At 32.8% G+C, this 24,216-nt stretch overlaps 1 protein-coding gene across 2 annotated transcripts; it reads left to right on the plus strand.

Annotated features, from left to right (window-relative positions):
- The first annotated feature begins 8,142 nt into the window (after positions 1-8,142).
- Positions 8,143-22,649, plus strand: muskelin (muskelin 1). 2 transcript variants are annotated; one of them, XM_088242904.1, is made up of 13 exons: positions 8,143-8,258; positions 8,471-8,683; positions 12,197-12,398; positions 14,098-14,290; positions 14,767-15,073; positions 15,412-15,541; positions 16,057-16,220; positions 16,793-16,943; positions 17,633-17,830; positions 19,260-19,402; positions 20,329-20,451; positions 20,847-21,006; positions 21,380-22,649. In XM_088242904.1, the coding sequence occupies exons 1-13, from the start codon at positions 8,179-8,181 to the stop codon at positions 21,653-21,655; spliced, it is 2,340 nt and encodes a 779-aa protein (XP_088099030.1). In that variant the 5' UTR covers positions 8,143-8,178; the 3' UTR covers positions 21,656-22,649. The 2 variants fall into 2 exon arrangements, with proteins under 2 accessions (XP_088099030.1, XP_088099038.1); XM_088242912.1 differs by having other exon boundaries at positions 14,770-15,073.
- Positions 22,650-24,216: the final 1,567 nt, after the last annotated feature.

The following is a 24,216-nucleotide window of genomic DNA, read 5'->3' on the forward strand; positions in this document are numbered from 1 at the left end:
TATGTGAATGTAAAGTTTTATTTTTAATATATATATGAAAATCTTTCTCCTTAACCAAAATGTAAATATATGGGTATTATATAACTAATAAGTGTGGTTATTGTGCATTTTTTTATTTGACATTGTGAATCAGTTCCCTCCAAAATAATTAACAATTGATTATGTATGATTTTGCGGTAATTTTAGTTTTGTAATTTTGTATGTTAATTTTCATTATTGGTTATCAGTGTGATAAGCAAATGTGATAAAGTATTTTGTAAATAATGTTAAATATTTTATTTTATCAATAGCACAAACATTTATAAGTTATTTAGTAAGAATTTTTTTCAGCATATTTAATTTTTATAGATTGGATCGAGTCACCGTAAGTCCATCAATGTAATTTTTGAAAAAAGGACTATGTATTTAGATTTAATTTTACATAATAATGTGCCTAATCCAATAATGCAGTGTTTGTCCAATTAATTATGGACATTTCAGAGAATGTGTATCATATTATTTACATCCATAAAAAACACAAGATTATTTTTTTTAATGTGTTCATAGTTTGCACATACTGACTTGATGTAATATTATAGTTTTATATACATAATGCGTATGGACTTTTGATAGTTAGAAAAAAGATAGCTCGAAACTACATATTGAATCATCTGATTGGATTCAGCATGTTTTTAATATTGAATTTAGGAAAAAATGTACATTTTACTGATTTCTAATTCATTTGTCCCAATTTGTTTAAAAGTTTATAATACATAACTGTTTTAATGTTTAATCTTAAGTTTCTAATAAAGTCCTAGTATATTTTAACAATGAATGGCCTCCTCTGGTGGCCATCTTATACCTGCCTGGGCTTGTACATAGATTGGTGTTGAATAAATGGCTAGCAAATTTTTACAGGTGACAATAAATAAAACAATGAGATTAGAATAATTTAATTAATTAGTTTTGATAAGGCCCTAAAAAAGTTATAATTTACTTAATTTAAAATATTATTAACAGTTTAAGTAAGACAGTGTCATCTTTTTGACATAGTATGGTATAGCAGGTAACGCTTTCGAAAACGGAAAAATTGGTTTGTCTGTTTTTATTGGAAGAGTTGTCAGTGATAACTCATCACATCTGCTAAAGCTGTAACTGTTATTGTAGATTAATTTCAAACACTCTAAACTTGAGCATTTTACACATTTATTAAATCTCTCAACAGTGCATGATGTATCTGTTTAATGGCTGCCTTTTTTTTCAATTTCTACATTTTATCTTTGCCTATTTAGTAAGTATATTGTATATATTTTAACCTGCAGTTGAAGATAATTTATGGTCAAAGAAAGTATTTTTGCCTACTTCGGAGAAAACATAACTTCTTTTTTACGTTTATTTCTATTTTAATAAAATAACCAACCCTAATTGTACATGTATATTTTCCTATTATTATTATCTGTCTTGGAAGTCAAACCAAGCTACACAGCACAAAAGATAATTAAATTCACTAATGTAAAAATATATATGAAAGAAAATATACATATTTGTGAAGCTTAGTTTGCTAGCTGAATATTCTATTATATATATATATATATAATAATAAAATAATATATTATATATATAGATTTGAGTTTATTATTCAGGAGACCGCAAATTTATTTAAGTACGTTTTATATTTAAACAATATTTTTTGTGGAATTTAAAAATCAATTGCATGCATATGTTTTATATCTGAATCCAAAACATTAAGTTTAGTCTTTTATAACAATTTCTCTGAATTTTAGAGCTTGGTCCATGATGCTTGTGAACCTAGTGAAATGGCCATCTATTTTCCAAGTAATGATATTTATTATCCGTGAAATTTAAAGTAACATTGTTTGTATGTAATTCATCATTCATCCTAGTGCATTTTGCACCAAAACCATTTGTATAGTCTTATCTGGCAGCAATCTTTTATACCTGTACTGGCTATTGGTTTTAATTTTATCCACCGTTAAAGAAAAACCATCTTAACAGAGTGTGTAAGTAAACAAATCCTACATTTGATAATTGAATTTGTTGAAAAATATGCAATTTTAAAAAAATCTTATGCAACTTAAAATTGTTACTACATATGTGGAGAAATACAAAGCTTTTCCAATCCTCCAAGCTCCGATTCTGGTGCTCTTTTGCCAATTTCAATACTCGAGTCTTTTTTATTTTGTCCACAATCATGGGTTTGTTGGCGGGATTCCGTGCTTGGAAACCATGCTGCAATAGCCTTCTGGACACGGTCTTCACCGAAAACCTTAATGTGCTGGTAGACTGCACCTTAGCATGCATTTTTCATGCAGATTTCATGGTTAGAAATATTGCCAGAGTTGAAATAACAGAAAACAGATAGCCATAAAAATATTTTAAAATATGTATGCAAAAAAAAAACAACATGTTTTTATTAATTTTTATATCTTCAATGGTTTTTATTTGTAAGTTGTGCTTTGACCAATTTTATCAACGATTTCTCGAGACTATTTAACACTTGACTGGTAATATGAAAGTTTCTTGAGAGAAGTTTATAAAATGGTTGTTTGCATTTAAGGAGTTTTGTTTTTTTTATATGCCCACCTATCTTTTTAATTACATTAAGTGTTCAATCTCGTAACTTTTCTAAAGCTCAACTAATGCATTGTATGTAAATACTTTTAAGTCAATTGTAGTTTTTATGAATTCATTTGAATTCAACCATATTTTTGTGGTGTGTACAGGATAAATAAATATTGTACATAATGTTGAATTATATTATTGGAGACTGTTTTTTCTGTATGATAATATTTTAAAATTGATGTGGATGTGTTAACATAATACTGTGTAATGGCGTGAAGAGAACACAAATATATTATGTTTATGGAAGATAATATATGCATTTTTATTTCACAAAAATCACAAAATATTTTAAATCTCACCAAATAACAAGTGGGTATCTGAAATACAACTGCTAGCATATTGTGTTCAATATTTCACGTCCAGGTTACTCAACGGTAGATTCTCAAAAAAGGTAGATAAAATTTATTTTAGTAATTTTACACAAAATAAATTTATGCAATTATTTGATTAGCAGTGTGCCTATTGCATACCACTTCTTCAAAATTATTACAAAAACAGTAAGTACATAGCAGTAACGAAATGAACTCCCAGGGAGGAAAAAATTCAGTTATGTTCAGTGCCTATCGATGAACCAAGTAAATATACTAATTTCGTTTGTGTTATTACGCACACTAGAATGATTTATTTGAAAACTTATTGTTATGCACACATAAAGCAGAGGGTATTAAAGATTTAAATAGACTCTACTTGTCTACGATTTGGTCATTCTCAAAATATTGTTAAAAATAATTTTTATTTTAACTTGATTGTGACAAAACAAAACAATGACAAACCAAGCAGTGTACTGTCATATTCTCTGATATTGATTTTGTCTGCAATAATATTGGTACACTTCCTCTCCTGTGGCATAACAAACTTTAAAAATACCAAGGGTTTCTTTGATATTACTTTTTTTAAATTTTTAAACAAGACTTTTATTAAGAATATATTTTTATGTGATTTCTTTGTTGTTCATTGAACAGGTATAAAAATAAGACAGAAATATATTATTATGAGAAACATTTCACTTATTTTAAGTTGTTAAAAAAAAAAACTTAGTTCAAATGAAAACTCTGACAAGCTAGTTTGCTAGGAGCTTGCGCACATTTGAGAGAAGTCAGACAAGTTTTAATATCATTAAAATTCAAAGAAAACTGTCCGTAAAGTATATTTTTCGTTCTATGTCAAAGTAGATAATAGAATCAGAACCCTGAACAAATGTCTTTGATGGGATGGCCATTTTCAGGTCAATATCCAGAGAAAGGAAATCAAGTGGAGATAAGTCCGCCTCCAAATGAAGTACTTGGTGCGTTTGCCTACCATGTTCTATTCCTGGCACGATCAATGTAAAATATTTTTTTCTACACTGCAATATTTTATTGTCCCTGGAATAGCACCTGAAGTGTGAGATTGATCGTCTTACCTTTCGTATAGTAAAAATAATCCAGATACACTACAATTTAAGTAAGGGAGACCAAGGTTGAAAGTAATACTTTTCAATTTTGTGTTTTTTTTAAAGTTTTATTTATTTTAACAAATAAGGAACATACATAATTGTATTTTTGTTCCAGCAAAGCCGAAGCTTGTCTGCGGGTTACATTACATTTTTTTTAAAAACTTATAAAGGGTTTAATAATGAATGAAGAATAAAATATATTTATGTGCACACTTAAGTTTCACTTGCTGTTTTTAATACGTTTTTGACTATTTTTTAAATGAATTTAGGTTTTTTTCCTCACGATTTTCAGCTGGTATTAAATTATACAGTTTTGGTACTACACTCCCCATTGTTCTATCTAATATTTTTTAATTGTCATATCTTTCAATTGATTAGTTATGACAGTAATTGTTTTTTCTCAAAATAAATACACATCTCTTTATTCTTTCGCTATATGTATGATTTTTTTTAACTTAACAGTTTTTTTAAATAAATCAGACAATTACATCTCCATTATGAGAAACATAATTTAGACGTAAATTCAAATTCTTTGTTATATGAAACGTAGACAGATCTTCTTACTAAATTAAAAAATGTTTAGAATAATTTCTTTATATAAAGCACTGAAAAAAATACCAAAAATTCACTTTTGTTGTATTTTACCGACACCTATATGCACAGAGCCACGGGCATTACAGAGGTGAGAGAGGAGTAGAATAGGCGTATAACAATAGCATAAATGTTTGTATAAGCAAATTAATTCCTTATTAAACTCATCTTGGTTACTTTCATTCCTGGGCCCCGATTACAATGGAAAAGCAACAGAGTTATCTTCGACTGCCTATAAAGAAAAACCAATATTTGTGTACGAAAATGGGTGTATTTGCTTGAACATTTAAAATGTCTTCATCGGTAGCATATAATTAAACATATTTAAAAGAAAAAAATGTAAGCATATTCTACTTTTCATACAGAAAACTTAATTTTACTTTGTAGATCAATGTTAACTTCCAATTGTAATCGGGGCCCTGGGCTGGTATTCTGAACGGAATTACACGCGAAGAACTCGCTCTGTTAGAAACACATTTTTGAAGCGTACCGTCAAATGTGTCAATTTTGCCCAGTTTTACCAAACTTTTACAATATCATAAATTTTTTGTATAGTACTACTGCTATTCATTTTGTTGAATAATGATACTAATTATTCTGCGCATTTTTACAAGTACTTAACGTTTGCTTTTCTTTTATTTATGCAATTTTAGAAGACAAAACATACTGGGCAAAATTATCTCCACTTGTTGACAATTTTGCCCACTTGGTAGTTAACTGTAATTTTTGGTTTTATCATCCTTATCATAAGGTTAATTACTACTTTTTGGGCGAAAAAAACTGTCTATGTTTAAACAATAGCATCATTGAAGCATCACCATTACAAAATCAATGCAAAATTCCTAAATTTTTCTATACAATGCGAATTTGTGGGCCAAAGTTGGCACATGATTGGATTCTTAACAAAATTAAAAGAGTTTATCTCTAATCATTTTAATTTGTTCGTGTTTGACTATGCATAAGCCAATAAATTATAAATCGCTTTTAATTTTTTTTTACAAACCATTTCAGTTATGATGCGATTTTCGTAATTAAGGGGGCAAGCTCTCAAAACTATTTTTCTTTAAATGTGTATGTAGAATTTTTTTTTTTTTGTACAGCATTGCAATTATTTGCTAGATTACTTTGAAATTGTATTTTATGAACAGAATTCATAATATTTTCTGTGTTTTATTTTTTTCTTTAGACTGTTAAAAATATTTATACAAAAAACATTTAAAATAAAAAAATAAGTCTTCATAATTTCACAAAATGTGGTCGGATATTCTTACATTTTTAAAAATGTTTTAAATTGTTTTTGAACGCTAAAAATTAAAATTGGTTTTTGTATTACCATTTCTAATTTACTCACAGAAAATGACTCAATCTTGCAGTTTTTAAGGCGTACATTGAATTTATGAAAACCTTGACGCAACATGACAGGTTCCGGTAAAGATTTCACTATGTTCCAATTAAATACATCAGCAATATCCTCAGAGATGAGACCACACAAAGCTCCATTACGTTTGCGTCTTACAAATGACATAACAATATTAAAATTTGTCGTTTTGCGTATCAACAGTGTTAAACATTACTAAAACGAAAGCGCCTTCTTTATTGTTACCTATTAATTTCAAGCGGTTCAGTACCGATCTACATCAGTGTTGGACACTGACAATGTTTTTTCGTTTTCCTCGGCCGAAGATTCGGAGGCACGTTGTTCATATTCGTCGTGATGACTTATAATGGATGTCTCGAAATCTGTTGATTCATTAACTGAGTAGGCATTAGAGTCTGTTGTTTCCGTGTCGCTATGATTTTTTTTTCAATGTTCTTCTTTATAAGATGTAAGTATCTTTTGATCCTGAAGGCAGAGAAAAATCAGATGGATTGTTATCTAATTGCTGCGTGGTATAAAAAGGTTTGATGAACGGAAGAACTGGCTTATCATTTTCAGCGTGTATTTGGATTGAAACCCCCATCAGAGGTAGAGAGGCCCACGAGAGTGGTTCAGAATACCACCCCAGATTTTAAAATCTTATTTGTTGAATTTTTGGCAAAAATCTGATTTATGGGCCAGTTTGAACAAAACATCCGGTTACCTCGTTTAAAATCGCTAAAGTGTTTTTGTCGCTTACTTCATTTTCTTTTATATTTTCTGCTTTGTTTAAGCAGCAGGTACTTGCATTTTCTTCGGGTCACCTGATGCATTCTTTTTCTGTAATCTGGTTTTTGTCTCGGATAATGTTTTTTCAAAGTAGTATGTAGCGACAATCCTAGACGTGAGCAAAATTGTCTTAGATTTCTTAGCTAGTGTTTTGACAATTTTGCCCACGTCTAGGGTCCACTTGCCCACTTAAATATCTATTGTGTTTGTTCAAATAGATATACAGAAATACTTTCTATAGCCGTGTTATTATTTATGCAATGAAATATATAAAACTTACTTGCCTCGTTTCAACATAAACTCCGCAACAACAAAAGTTTTGACACTATTTATAGATGTACAAAAACAGACCTTCAAGTTTAACTTCAAATTTCGAGTGATCAACTGAAACTGGCGGTAAACTGAATATTTATTTTTGCCACGAAACTATCAAAATATACTTACCAAATGTAATTCTAATGATACCAGTAACATTTCTTACTTTAATATATGATTTTGTTAAGGATTTCGGCAGTGGGCAAAATTGTCATGGCTGGGCAAAATTGACAAGTTTGGCGGTAGGTACCTATTTACATTCTAAATACACGCTAACAGAGCGATCTCTTCGCGCGCAATTTCATTCAGAATACGTTGAGTCGATGTTTAATCATCAAATATATATGAAGCAGAGTGTCGTCGCATTAAAAAAAAATATGTATATACGTATTAATCACTCTCTAGGGGGTAGAGAAGGTCCAGAATACCACCACTGGGGTGCAATTATGAATCTTCTCTATTCCCTAGAGAGTGGTTAATTTGGGGATTTTTTTTTTCAAAATCAAACATGATGATTTTCATTTAGAACATTATTGCGACTTTAAGCATTTCCCAGAACACTTAATTAAGTGGAATTGACCAAACCGTATTAGTTTTATTTCAGTTTTTGAAGCAGTTTCATACTTCTACACCATTTGACGTTTAATCATCAGTGTGGCCATTGTATGAAGCAAAGTGTCGCCGCAATAAAAAAAAAATCTTAAAATTAATCACTCTCTAGGGGGTAGAGAAGATCCAGAATACTATCGCTGGTCTCCCCTAGTAATCCAGTGCTATATGTAGTTACCCAACACCGACTAGGGATCTAGTAGGTATTGAGTTACCACTGGGTGCGGATAGGATAATGATGATGATCTTTTTACGGGGTTATTTGAAGACAAATCTACAGTGATTTCATGATCTTCAAAACTTAAAAAACGTTAAAAAATAGAAGTAAAAAATGAAAAAAATAAAATACCTTACTCACGCATCGACCATATCCGCTTATGTAAATTGTCTATGGTTGTTGATTTCTTTAGTTCGAGGTTCGAGGGCCGTTCAAAATTGTTTATGATTCATTAGCGGAAATATGGCAGGTGAAATGGAGTTGAAAAAGCTAAGTTATAAAATACATAAATGTTCTGGATATTTGTCAAATTATGTGCCGGAGTAAGTAAAAAGTTATAAACAAAACAACAATCCTATATACAGTATATTTTTCTTGCACTGTCATACCAAGACTTTCTTTAAAAAACATTTTCAAGTCGCCCTTAAAATATTTATATTTACGAAATTGTTATGAATTATGGTTTTTAAAATTTTATAAATGATTTGTAACTGATATTTTCTGATCTGATTTAAATATGTATTATGTGTTTCAGAAATATCATGATAGATGACCCAACCGATCAGTCGTCAAGATGGTCAACAAACACAAATACTCCACCGCAATATTTGACAATAAAACTTGATAAACCCGCTATTGTCAAAACAATAACTTTCGGAAAATATAACAAAACTCATGTTTGTAATTTAAAGAAGTTTTCAGTCGTTGGTGGAATGCAGGATGGCCACTTTTCGGAATTGTTGTCTGGGTAATTAATAATTAATATTTTCTATTTTATCATTAGAATGTTCTCAATCCGTGCTGATTATTCGCCATGACAGAGGTTTTTGAACAATTGTGAAGAAAAAATATTTTATTTTCATTCTAAAATTGTCACAATAACAAATTAAGGTGACACACTAACCTGTATTGTTATTCTAGTGACCATGTTGTTTTAGGCTGTCCCATTTGTAATGTAATTTGTAAAAGTGGGAGCCAATATATTTTCGTATAATCATTGCTATATTTGTACATTTATGAAATGAAAAAAAGGAATTTGTATTTATGACTATGTTATTCATGTTTAAGTGCATCATATAGTCTTATTTATGAAATATTAATGAATGTCAATGCTTTATATTCTAATAATTATTTCATTTAGCTAGTTATTTATAATTACATAATTTTAGTTTTCTTAATATCTATCTTTCGAAGCAACTGATTATAATTTCGTTCCCATAAAATCTGCATCTTGGAACAGGCTGAGCCATGTTAGATGCAGACCCAAATATTTATATACTTATGAAATAAATTGCTTTAAACAACACCCATCTATTAAATTCAAAGTTTTTTTCTTTCAGTATTTAATTTTATTTAAGTACAAATAGAATCTTAGAGTATATACATCTGTAGAGGGATAACAAAACATTTTACCAATCCAATGCATGTTGCCTGTTATAGCGGACTCATTTTTTACAATATGTTCTAAATGAGAGAAAGGGAGACAAAAAAAATCTGTGGGTATGGTCCTCATTTTTTGTTTTGTAGTTGATTTTAGAATTTTACAATGCTCATTTTTTACGTACGCGGGCAGTATTGCTTCGAACTGTCAAACGCTCTTGTCAGTATTTTGATCATTGTTTTACATATTTAGTGCTAATTACATCAAAATTCATTATGCCGACTTGTGCCATGAAAGAATGTTCAAATAAACTGGAAAAGGGAGAAAACGCTGCAGTTACCACAGGTATTTATCAAATATTATAAATTTTCACATTAATACGTTTTTTGGTAATTTTCAACATAAATGCACCACTATTTTTTTACCATCATTTGAGCAATTATTATAACATTTGTTTCTGTGTAATTCAAATACCTTATACATTGGATTTATGTCATTTAAATCATTTTTTCAATTGTTTAAATCCAAATATTTCTTTAAATGTTTAAGACATGCAAACTCGACGACCTTTTACCAAGTCAACCGACATCTGGAAATATTTTTTTCTCTTTTTATCTCACTGAAAGAATGTGAAATTGTCCTTTATTGAATGTAACTATAAGAGATGACAATACATCTGCGCCAATTTTAAATGGTATTTTTATGACCACGTTTTGGGGCGGCTCATATAATTGAAACTGCCAGGGCTGTGTATTACCTTAAAATATTACGTATTCACTTAAATGTTATTTATTAGTGTAATCATTTTATCATTTAATTTATAAGAATAATATAGTTAATTAAGGTTTTTTTTTTGGATTCCCGATAGATGAAATAAGGCGGAATATATGGATCCATACGACAGGGCGGAACAATTGTCCCCGAAAATAATAATTGGGTGTGATCCAACCACTTTTTATGCATTAATTTGGACAAAAAAAAATATTTGGTACGTGTAATAAATGGTGCCGTACCCCACATGTTTTCAAAAACCTAACTCGCTATGGGTAAATATAAAGTCGGAAAAATCAGTGTACGTGCATGAGAAGATGTATGAATGTAGAGGAAGCGAGGTCTACATGACAAGACTGAGTGATATGGCGTTCTATCCTCTCTGCCTACCTCTTCGGTGAAATGGCGTGATATCTCCAAATCACCAAATTGGAAGTGGCATCTTCACTCTATCCAAAGATACAAGTTTAAATACAAAATTTAATAGAGATTACTGTTTTCAGTTTTCAAATCAAACAACGAATTCGGAAAATATTTTGGAATTGGAGACCCCGTTTAACCAGTTTTTAAAGATGTAAGTTACAACCTGCCGTCATAGTAAGACAACATTTTAACAAATTGGTTAATTTTCAAACTCAATAAATTTATTTTATTGCAGTTTTACTTTTTTTATTATATGTAATTGCATATTTGTTTATTAAATTAATTTATGTACCCAACAATGTCATTTATAATGTTCATTATTGCTTACTTTTATTTATTAAAAATGTTTTTAGTAAAATTGTTACTAAATTAAAATAAACGTTTTTATTGTACTCCTTACTCCCTACCAATCTCTGTAAAAAATCGCATAAAGTCGTGCATTTGTGACCTTGTTTTATAAACATCTGGAAACGAAAAACATCCTCACTAAACAAACAACCACGCCCCCTTTTCAAAAATTCTTACAAACTTTTGAATAGTACGGACTCTAAGATGTATATACTCCAAGCATAGAATACACTTTGCTCTATGAATTTCAACTATTTTGATGATCAGTCTAACTCCTTAGGTGTCTAGAAGAATATAGATTTTTCACTATTTTTAAATCAGTTGAGTCTGCTGGGAAATTAAATTTGAGAGAATTTGAGATAGGTAGTCAACATACTAACCCGTAAACTCATTCTTTAAGATGGGTAATACAATAAAACTCCAATTATCTGGACTAATGAAGGCCAGACGTTATCACATAAAAACTTACTTAAACATGTCCAGCAAAGTTAATTCCTTTGATGTAGAAACGCGCCGGCCGCCAGCGCCCTTTTTTTATTTGTTATTAAAACATCTCCTTTATTTTTTGTTTCCTGATAACGATCCGGATGACTGGAGTTTGGGTAAACGGAGTTCTACTGTACATAATTAGGAAATAAACTTATAAGATTTTAAAAATAAGCATGAAAATTTTTCATAACTTGTAGAAATTGAAAATAAAAATTATTATTTTAATTTAAAGCGAGCAGCTTAAAGCTGATAACATGCTTAAATCTATTTTAATAAGAGTTAGTTGTTGGCGTATTTTAACTTTTCGGAAACAAATCCAGCCCAATTTTGAAGTTATTGAGACTACATGTTGATACCAGCTTTTGTGGCAGCTTATTCCAACCATCAATTTTGTGGGTTTAGGTTGAATCTGCTTTAATCTAGCTTGAGACTGTGGCATCTTGTTTTAGCCTGAACGTGGAATTCAAATTTGGGCAGCTATGATGACTGTTGAGTATTTTATATGTATCTATCAAGTCGCCCCTTTCTTGTCGTTCCTGCAGCATTGTGAGACTGAGAGTTTCCAGCCTGCACATACGAAAGCCGTTTCAGACTCGGAGACAGCTTTGCGGCCCATCTCTGTTAATACATAAAATGTAGATTGCTCCATTCCTATTGATTCTTTTTTTCCGTTTTTAAAAATTATGTGGGAAACGACATTAGCAAGCAGCGCATTGGCAAATTGAGTTCAAGATTTTGCCGTGCTTTAAAACGTAGCCTCATTTTCCATATCAAATGGTACTATCTATTTTCTAATTGTCATGTATGGATAGTGAACACTTTTGAAAATGTATAATGGCATTATTTCAGTGGACTGGAAAACAACAATGTTTCTGAGACGTTTTCAGTCCGCTACACATCCCCCTCGGGGCTCCAGTTCCCCGTGCAGTACATCAGTGTCCTGCCACAGCAGGCGTGGGGGCCCTCCTTCAACTACTGTTTGTGGTACCTGGAGCTGCGTGGAGTGGACGACGCCTCCTCCGTAAGGAGCGCCCTATACAACTTTAACTTGGTAATTCCACATTTATTATTTAAGTTTCCATAAAGTTTATTTGTTCATTGGCGGGCTTATTGCCGATTACCAATTTTTTCCCAACAACCAATAAAATTATAATCATCATCGTCATCTCCTTTACACTCCCAGTGGTGCATGGGGCACTGCATTAGTAAACCAAATGCATCATATTTCAATAATCCTTTACACGAAGGTACGTCGATTAGTCCTACGCTTTAGGTAAAAATTAAATATTGCAGTTTAAACAACCTTTGACATCATTTTTCCCTCTCCATACTGACAGGAATCAAACCCAGAACTTAAAAAATGGTAGGCGAACAATACACAACGTGGTGGACTGTCCGCTTAATTTTTATTTTTAGGATTTTTTACCTGAGGAGGAGCTATCGACTTGAAAACACTCACCCAGGGTTCTAGTTGTATTTTACACACATAATGTATTCTTCACCCGCCTGGACACAGAGAAATAAAATAATAGCGTTATCTTTGCATTTTAATACTTACATGAATAAAAATAAAATGGATAATCTAGCACAGTGTTTTTCAACCTTTTTGAATATGCGACCATTTTTAATTGATAATCCAGAGCCAGAAATTATTTGAGGCATTTGGCTCATCTTACTATGTGAACTAACATTCCCTTCAATGGCGGACATAAAAACTAAAAAGATGATCCCAATTAAAACATGATTACATTTGTGTCAATTTTTTTTTTACTAAAATTATTGTATTTGTATTGTAGTGTATGACCTAAAATATTTGCATTTTACTTTACCTTGCTTGCGAGCGGGACTGCAACCCCCCCATGCAAGGCTTTGTGACCCCCGTGGGGGTCGCGACTCACAGGTTGAAAAACACTGATCTAGCAAATATGTATGTGTACATATCTATACTAGTCTTCAAACTGAACAAACAATTGTTTTTATTTGTTACAAACTGATTAGTGTAGTGCTTTGTGCATTCACTTGCCATTTACATACCCGTGGTCTTGGGTTCGATTTCCGACATCGGTGACATAAAATACTTATTTATCAAGTTTTGTTTTTTTTACACGAAAACGGTATCCAATAATAGCTACAATTTTCACAAAATCATAATTAATTTATGTAAAAAATCTAGGCTTTTCTTATATTTTATAATTATCCTTGGCTCGGGTCTAACAGGATGAGTTGACTGACAATATGACAGATAAAACATTGCTTACTCGCCTATGTTTGAATGACAATTATATTTAATCGATTCTTCTGTCTTGCAACAGGTTTTTTCAATATTTTTTTTTTGTTTTTATTTTACAATATAGTTACATAAGAGGTAAAACAGAGTACTCAAAAAGTAAAGGATAATTACATAGCAATGAAATACATATAAAAGTAAAAATTGTAAACAAAAATCCCTCAAAGGCATGGCCTGTCCATGGGTAAAATATTATTATTATAATAATATTATTATATTAAAATATTATTCCATTAAATAAAATTTACACATGAGGCAATAGTTGATGATGGTGATGAAGTATCTGTGGCTGCTACTGTAAGTCAAATCTATGAGTAAAACAATTGATTAATCTAATTAAGCATAGATTTTTTTAGATGATGTATAATGCAAAAATTACTTTGCTACGCAGAGGTTCTTTTACTTGAAATGTTTGTGAGAATTGTGGGTCAAATCGCAGTGTGTTAATCTTGTAAATATTCAGCAAGCAGAAGAAGAGACCGTCAGACTGTGCTTGAAGCATCTCCGGCAGCAGCGCTACAGTGCGGCCTTCACAGCCCTACAGGAGGAGACCGGAGTACAGCTTGAGGCTCCCGCCCTGTCATGCCTCTACCGACTCCTGGTCGAGGAGGGGAACTTCCAGGGAGCGGAAGTACTACTGGAAAAAGCGTGGAAAGGTAAACTTTGTCCCATTATTGTAACTACTCAATTTATACATTTCTGTGACTTAAAATGAAATACTGGTTATTTAACTATCGTATAATGCCAGTACTCCTATATGGGTGCAAATCCTAGCACCTTGCTAAAACTCATAACATAAAAACTTCTAAATTTTGAGATTAACTGCTTATGGAGAATATTTGGCATAAGGTGGTTAGATTTCATAGATAAACATTAATACCCGAAAATGGACGAGGCAGCCTCCTAAAATAAGTGATTTGAGAATGTGGCGGTGGACCTGGCTTCGACACGTGCTGCGGATGCCTCAGGAGAACCTTAGCCCAAGTTGTATCTTCTTCACACCTGCAAGCTCTCGCCATCCTGAAAGGTCATCGACGATGACCTTTTGATTTTATGGCTGGCGATAGGGTTCCCTGGAGACGTCTGATGATGTCCACTTAGGAGCCAATAAGTTAATGGAATATATTTACAGAAGACTTGTTTGAGTGGTACGCATCCCGTCAGCCGTACTCTGCGTCGTGGAACAACATCACTGCGTCCTCACCGCCCCCGGGCACCGGTGACTCGTCCCCTTCGCTGTCCCCCTCGCCGCCGCCCCTCTGCCCCTCCCCGCCCAACGGCGCGGTGCCAGTGCGCCCCGGCCAGCGTGGCGGCCACCAACTGTGTGGGGACGCTAGCGCCAGGGAGCTGTACTTGTTCGGTGGCTGGGACGGTGAGGGGGACCTGTCGGACCTGTGGCGGTACAGCGTACAGGATCACACATGGACGCTTATCTGCAGGTGATTGATAAATCCTTTAACTTAAAAGATTAAAATTACTTCAAACATTTCAACCAGTACTACCATAAATAAATTAGATTCAGACGATTCAACTCGAGTGGTTTATAAGAAATTGATTGGAATTACTGTTTGTTGCTGGAATCATCAGCAGAATTTAGAAATGCCATAAGGGACAAAATTGTTGGAAAGAAGAAACAAAAATAATTTAAAAAAAAAGTTTTTCTACATTGTTTCACTTTGATATATATATATTTTTTAATCCAATGGTATTATTATGTACATATTAATAAGTGCGCTTCAAAGCAGGCTTTATATAACCCCCACTTATGATTATGTAGGCACAGTGAAGCCCTGGGAGGCCCCACTCCCCGCTCCTGTCACAAGATGGTGCTGGACTCTGGTAGGAGGCAGATATTTACCCTCGGGCGCTACTTGGATGTCAAACATCGCAACGCACAAAATATTAAAGTAAGATAGTTTTATGAGTATGTATACAAAGCCTAAAACCTTTACTTATTTGTAAGATCTGTCTGCCCACAATATTTGTGTACATTTTATACAAATGAGTCAGGAGTTGGGCTTTGAATTGCACCATATGAAGAGTATGTAAATGCAGTCAAATGTGCATCTCTGGAATATTGTTTTTCTACCTGCGATTCTTTTGTCAATCCTTCAAATTTTAATGGATTCCAGAATCCGTAAGCCCGGAACACTACTACAGGACCACAACCCGGTTTAAAATGTATTCTTTTTATGTGAACATATAAATTACTCTGATAGATTGAAAAAATCAAACAAATGCTACAATAAAAATTTCCACATCACCACCAACCACGATCAAATTATTTTGTTTTGAATTGAAATACAATAATATATTTATGTATTTCATGCTTGCCCAATCATCAACCCGCACTATCCTGGAATTAAAACGACATCAGCTTTCGCATTGTCCTAATTGTTACATGTTGTCCTATTAATTTCAGAGTGACCTGTACGTTTTCGACATAGCGGAAGGTTCCTGGTTGCAAGTGTGTGAGGACACGGGGGTCCGAGGGGGGCCGCGCCTCCTGTTTGACCACCAGATGTGTGTGGACTCGGAGAGGCGTATCATCTACGTCTTTGGGGGCAAAATACTATCCATATTTGGGTATGTATGATATTGTCAATATATCTTCCGGTCAATTCCAAGATCACAAATAAAATAAAAAAATTATAACGCATTTTTATAGCTCCAAAATATCATTTTGTTTCTTAAAACTGTCTAAAATGCATTCACAATTGTAGCATTGAATAAAAAATACATAAATATGTAATGTATTGTTGATTCAACACTGCAACTTTTTACGCAGTGGATATGTTCCACACAGTACTGTGTAAAAAGTATACTTTAAATATAACAATGGTGGATAGGTTTCCTCGTATAAAAATCAATTCATGATTTCAATTTTAGTTTGATTAAAAACATGAAAACAAAATGCTTTTAAAAATCGTAACTTTCTCTATCAGACAAAATAGACGAACCCATTTATGCATATTTGATACTATATGACTTTCATCACATTACATTAAAAGAGTTTAGAAAACCCAAAAAAAAAACACTAACATTTCTAAATTTAGATTTAGGTTTTTACTTATTTTACTTTTGAGGAGATCACCCGGCATTTTCTATCAATCTGAATGAATCTTATGTATCTATGTTAAATGATTGACCCTTTTCAGAGAATCAGATGACACCGTGCAGTACTCGGGGCTGTACTCGTACCATATAGCGGACGACCGCTGGAGCCTGTTGCTGCCCGACACTGCCGCTGCACTCACCAATCAACACGCCATCCTGTCCCGCTCCAGTCACTCCATGCTCTTCCATCCGGTGAGGAAACTTACACTTAAGCATTATAAACAAAACCCTCGATTCCGATTATTTATTTTAATTTTAGCTACACTGATAATATTGTAATTCTACCTACACTGATAATATTGTAATTCTACCTATTATTGTGAAATTTCATGCTTGTTATGCAGTAGAATCTACTGTTTTTGTTAGAAAATTGTTTTTTACTTTTTGCACATTCCATAGGCTGGGATTAAAGGGTTTGAACATCACTTTAACAAAATAATGAACTTAGTTATACTGGTAATACTCTGTGTGTATTTAATTCATATATAACTTAGTGGACATTAAAGGAAATAAAGAAAGCAAACATTTGGGCAAAATTCTGCAGACTGGCGCCTGAAGAGTTAAACTGATTACCTTACCTTTCAAGTAACAAAAATGATCAAAATACGCTGCAATTGGAGTACCAATGTAGTGTCCTATGCACCACTGGGTGCTGATAGGGAAATGATAATGATATATCGTCTTTTGAGGTAAATTACATTTTTGATATCATCGTAGAGAGAAAAAAAACTGCATAAAATATGAAAAACAGCTAAATTGATATAAGAATAAAAAAAATGTTTTTTGAACAAAATAAAAACCTGTTATGTACTTAATGTTTGCGTATACAACTCTATTAAAAAATTGCTTGTATTCAATCGATATGTGGTAATATTGTGCAGGGTCTCAACACACTGTACGTGTTTGGCGGGCAACGGCACAAGGAGCACCTGGGGGACCTGCTGGGGGTGGAGGTGGGCGGAGAGGGTTCCCCTCGCGTGCACACTGTGTGCCAGGCCCCTCCCGGCCGCTCCCCGCCCCCCGGCTTCAACCACCGCGCCACCATCGATACCCAGCTCAAAGAGATATATGTGCTCGCCGTGAGTTTCTAAACATTCCCTACTGTTATTAATGCTACGAGGGTTATTTTGATACTAAAAAACATTCCATTCCATTGAGGGCTTAAGTCATCTCATGAGTCAACACTGGGTTTTTTTTTAAATCAAATATTTGGTTTTTATAAATTTTATATAATAATTAATTAGTTATGTAAACCATGACGATAAAGCTTTTTTGCTTTGAATTTGGTCAGTGGAAAAAAAAAATAGTGGCTAAGAACAAAGTTGTTTTATTATTTGGTTTTTAATTTACATATTATTTTTAAGTCTTTTATCTAAACAAATGTCAACTACTGGACTACTGACCACCTACTTAGACTTATACTATATTCCAAGGAATATATATATTTTTTGAGATGGGGGGGGGGGGGTATTCAAAAATATGTTTTATATTTTCTATCAACATTTTTTATTTATTCAAATAACAGAGATAGATGCTATTTTGTACGGTGAAAATGATAAATCCATAATCTCAATTACAAAAAAAACTACTTACATTGTATTCAAATTAAGGCGACGATATTTGGTTAACCTCTAAGCAAGCTTTGCTGTGTACGTCTGAAATAATTTATGACTAAAGGAGTATGGACGCACATTGTACAGCATTGCTTGCTAAAAATCATCTATTTAATTTATTATTTTTTTAATGGATGTCTTGTTATAAAAATGTAGATTTTTAACAAAACTACAGCAACTACTTTTTCTCACAAAAACTTATTGTGTCCATTTCATACAAAAAATTCATGATTTTGTTTTGACATTAATGTACAGTTTATTCTCTTTTATAACATATATGTAAAATTGTATGAGATTAATTTAATATTATTATTATGAATAACTTATATATCGCCATTTTCGTAATATAATACCTCAAGGGCGCTTTACAAAGTGATTATATAAAGAAATAAATTTATTTTTTAATTTGTAATTTAAGAAAAACAATGTACTTTGTCACCACATGCTAAGGATTTATTCAAATGATTTAGTAGAGAACAAGTGGGTTTTAAGTTTTTTCCGAAACATCACTTCACTCTCACAGTTTCGCACCTCTGCTGGGAGAGCATTCCATGCCGTAGGGCCTGCGACCGCAAATGCGCGTTCGCCGAATTTAGTGCGCTGTTTGCGTAAAGGTATAATAACTTCGATTTTTCGAACTTTAGATTTTTTGGGTGTATTTTTTTCCGCCACAACAGATTAACAGCCATTAGTAGTGGTGAATTACAGCCTAGAACAGCCAGGCTTGAAATCACATTAGAATTTTTGTGAGTTCACTGAGAATCGATCCTGGAACCATTTGTTTTATCGAATATGTTATTTTTATTAATAATAAACACCTGCATTTTCGGAACTGAACTGGAGATTTATTAATACATTCTTGTGATATGAAATATATTTTATTTGCTTATTTTAGGGTCTGAACAAGGACGACAAGACGGTCTCTAATTCCTTGTGGGTGTTCTCCCTGAGTCGCCTGGAGTGGAGTTGTGTGTACAAGAATGACAACCACGGCCAGAAGTACTGGAGCAAGATGCAGCACCTGGAACCGTGCCCACGGTGAGTTACTATTAAGAGTTTTCGCCAAAGTAAAAATGTCAAGTGCTCGGTCGTGCCTTTATTTCGCTGAATACAATTCTTTCAAATCTTAAAATACAACATACATGACTTTACATTATGTTTTTTACACATCGCTTGGTCCGTTCTCATGATTTCTATCTACAGTAAACATTCAAATAATAACATTATGTTATTATTTACAAAAGTTCACTGCTTACATTGTTTTATAAACTAACTCACAATGACAGTCGAGACTAATAAACCAGGCACTGAAATAATACAATAAACTACCTGACAAAACTAAACAAAAGACTCAGACAACCTCTACGAAAGATGTTCAAAATATTATCACTAACAATAGTATATGAATTTAAAAAATTAAAAAATATTTTGTTAAATGAATGTAATTCGTAAGGGTTTATAAATAAATTTCAAATAAAAAAAAACTCTTGACGTTTCAAATATATAGATGTGTCATATATTTGAACACATTCTACCTATAAATCACTCTTAAATAAATGTAATTTTTACACATATATACCAAAAGAACTGGTTGTGTTTTGTAATAAAAAAGCGAACTGCATGTATTTAAATTTCGTTCACATGTTGACAAAATACGTACAATCATAAAAATTTTTAGTCATTGGTTATTTTAATGTTATTTCTAAATGTATATAATATAAATCATGGATTCCAAATATTATTTAACCGCTTTGAACTTTGCAAATTATTTGTTACCGAATCTTAGCTAAACCACAGAGCAAAAGTAGAGTTTTGTTTGGTTACACAAAAATAAAACCTTAATGAATATTCTTAACACCAAGTACATTATTTCTTATTAACAATTGCGTACACTTTAGTTTGGTTGAATTTGTGCATAGTAAAGGTCCAGTCCAGCTGATTGCGTGCCCACTCTTGTGTTGCAGGTACGCCCACCAGTTGGTGTATGAACCTATGGACCGGGTTCATTATCTGTTTGGGGGGAATCCGGGCCAGGTGGCGCAGCCGAGCTTGCGGCTCGATGACTTCTGGGCTCTCCGACTGACGAGGTAACTTCTGCGTATCTATTTTGGAAAAACATTTTACAGTAAAACCCCCTTTTCGTGTTTTCTAAGGGAGCAACAGTAAAAAGTTCAAAACCTAAATTGAGGAAACGAAAAATGTATGTAAAAAATCGAATTACATAAAAATAGTAATAATTGGGGATTATGAATATTTTTGTGTATTTTCAATGATTTCATTTTTAAAAAATCTTATTTTTTCAGTAAATATTGTAAGGTATTTTTTTTAATGAACACATTTACAGACTTACACAAGTTTTATTTTAATCACTAACATATTGTATGGACTTAGATCTTAACATCTGCGTTCACATGTGCAACCGTGAGGCGCGTACTGTGCGCCCGGTGAGTTCACTCTAGTAAAAATGTATTTTCTATAAAAGAGTTAGCAGTGAAGCAGCGTGGAAAAAGGCTCGGCTGTGCCTGCGTAGTCTACAGTACGAGGAGCTGGTCCGCTCCGAGCGCTCAGCTGAGGCGCTCAACTTCCTGCAGACCAGTTTACATCAGGCCACTGACCACTCCAGCAGCCAGGAAGCCCGCCAGGTACAGAAACTTCTTTTATAAAAAATGGTTTTTATGAAATAAATCTAACAATATGTTAATTCAGTTTAAATTGTACATTTTTCGAAAAGTATAAGGGGAGATGTGGGACTGTGTAAGTACAAAATTCCTAGCATCGGCGGCCGACTAGTTAGTGTATTGGGCCTTAATGGCGTTTATAAATAAATAAATACTCGATACTGCAGTGACGACAAGAGGTTAAGCGCTGAATATCATCTACATTGTTATTCCTTTAAAATATCATCTTAAGACAACCGCTCAGTAAATAATTCTAGTTCAAAAGCACTCTGCTGGAGAAAAAAAAATCTTATGGTCCAAGTCTTTTCAAGGTCAGCAACTAGTGTGCTATTTTCAGTTCCAGTTGATGGCGACTCTCCTGTTCTCGGACAAGGAGCAGCCGCTGTCGTTCCACCCGCCGCTGGAGGCGCGCGCCGGGGGCCCTCGCCGCGACCCCGAGCTGCCGCCCCTGGCGCCCCCCGCGCCCCTGCCACCCGCGTCCGCGCCGCTTGACGCGTGCCGCCGCCACGAGCGCCACCACCGTCGCTGCGAACTGTTCCAGCACCTATGCCACTACTTCCCGCAGCACATGGTGCAGCCGGAGAGGAACCTGACCGACTACACGACCCTGTAATACAACTTCAAACTTATCTGAAAGCAACTACTAAATTACTAACTTAAATTAATGAGATCATAAAAATGATGTAGTCCCTAAGAATAACATATGAGGCGCGTTGAAACAAAGACAGTAAAACATTCTCCTTTTTTTTTTTCATTTTGAGTAATATGCAATGAATGTTTTTTTTAGTCCTTTTCTCAGACTGCAAGAATACTTTATTTTTTAAATTAATAGTTGTCGCCAGAAGTTTTTTCTCTGTGTGTATTTTATTGCGATTAATCGGTAAAATCTGCGGCTTTAAGGGCCAATTTCGCAAATCGTAATATTACGGGAGAGTAATTGTTTAGGTGTGGCCTTAAATGAATTGTTCGGGGTCTTTGATAACAAATATTAATAAAAAACATTAACATGTACGTATTTGTGTATATAACAGTTAAATATACTGGTTTTTTCATTGACATCGACCCTCTACAAAATGGTGGCAAGTAAAATATAAAATCTGACATTTGCACTCTTAGATCCAAGCCTCAGAATTATTGACTTATTTAAAATTTATATGTATATGATAATGATTTGATTTTTGTTGTTTTGTAAAGATGACTGCTGTTGTTGTTGCGGAACTAAATACATTGAGTCAAAAATGTACGAGATACTGCTATTAATTTATGCTCCTGAAACCTTTGCAGTAGTCAATGGAATTTTAGTTTCTCTATCCATCACCATATCTAACTCAACACTATTCTCGATTCTGCAAAAAATATTTTTTAATTTCGCTAATTAAAATCTCATTTGCTCTATATTTCCGGCTTACAATAATTGAATTTTCCTTGGGAATTTGCCTTTTACGGAAATAAACAATACAAAGTTAAATGTGACTATGTAAATCTTGCAAATCTGGCTAAGGGGTGTATTGTGTGATATAATCAAATTCACCATTGTAATTAGACATCTTGATATGTTTCGGTGCAACAAAACCAAATAATGCATAGATCAGATTCAATAGCATCCGTAGAGACTGTCGAAATATAATGGATTTTCATATCTCGAAAGAAAATAATGGTCTCAGGCCCGGAACCTACCGATGCCCGGTGAAGGTTTGTAAGTCATTATTACAATGTGATTTATTTGTAAGTTAGAATCCTTTAAATTCAGTTGGCTAATTAGCTGATCAAAAAAATCTCAAATGGAATTTGTTTTTTCATGAATGAATTATTTTCTAAAGTATTAAAAGTATAAAACTTTAACAATTCGCATAAGAGATGATTTTTTAACCCCAAATAAACAAATGCCAAATGTACTTTGTGTATAATGTATTATTGTGATTAATCTTATAGAGCTGATTTTTTAAACTGTAACAATCTTCCAACAGGAGGTGACGTATAATTTTAAACATATTTGTGATCGGTAACGTCATGTTGCTCCCATTAACTAGGCTTAAGGAATGAGGTATTGTGCTGAATCGGCACTCAAACCAAAATACCTCTCACTCCGTACTTATTTTGTTTTGTATTTTTACTTACTCGTTGGTTTGCTTTTACCAAAAAATAAAAAATTTACCTGACAGTGGAATTTTGAGATTTGACAAAATTATAATCGTATTATGTTAAAAATATAATAATGTTAACCACAAAAATTTTATACCCTGTTTTAACAATGTTAAATAGGAAAGTTTAATTTGATATTATTTATGACTTGACGCAAGTAACACTTTCCTTTGTAAATGAGACTTACCAATTGAACTTGTGCTCTCTTTACATCTTATTACAGTTTTTAAATAACATCAGAAAATATTTAATTTTTCTGTGATTATTAACAGACCTGTATCCTGTAAATCCTCTAATTTAATTTTTTTATTGTTTATTTTTATGTGTGTGTAAAGACTTAAAGTGCATAAAATTAGTTTGGTAATTAAGTTTTTTAAAGATTACCAAATTAAAAAAAAAACTTGTATTTTATTTATCCATCAGAGCATAAATCTGAACGGAATATATGTGTTAATATTAGTGTATTACTTATAAACATTAATTGTAAATGAAATGACTGATATATTCTTTATAATTTACTTGTCTAAATATAATATATTATTAAGAATATAGTGAGTGCATGTTTTATACACTGTTTAAATAAAATTTGAATATGTGTGTATATAAGATATATGCATGTCCAATTCTGAAGTATTTTTGAGTGAACATCTGGTTATTTTCCCAAAGAATGACACTTCAAGTTTACTATCTATTTTATTTCTTGTCCTTACTACAACCTTTAACAAAAAACTAAATTTATGCCTAAGTAACGTATTCCATAAAAAATTTATAAAATGAAATAATCAAGAGAAACCTTATAGTTAATATTTTAAGATGAAACACGGTCTGACTTTTACAAAAATATTACCGCAGTTTTTCCCTGGATTATGGCACTGAAGCAGTTTTTTTTAACACATAAATTCGTTTTGCTTTTTTGAAAATGCTACAGGCACTGAAAATTTCATTTTGATACTCTTTCTAAAAAAAAAAGAAAATCGGTTAAGTTGTAAGGTGCGGAAAACGGTACAACGAAACATAGACTTACTTAGGCAC

Source organism: Micrasema longulum, unplaced genomic scaffold (genome assembly GCF_059751315.1).
Source record: "Micrasema longulum isolate JH-2025_06_02 unplaced genomic scaffold, ASM5975131v1 h1tg000020l, whole genome shotgun sequence".
Lineage (NCBI taxonomy): Eukaryota > Metazoa > Arthropoda > Insecta > Trichoptera > Brachycentridae > Micrasema > Micrasema longulum.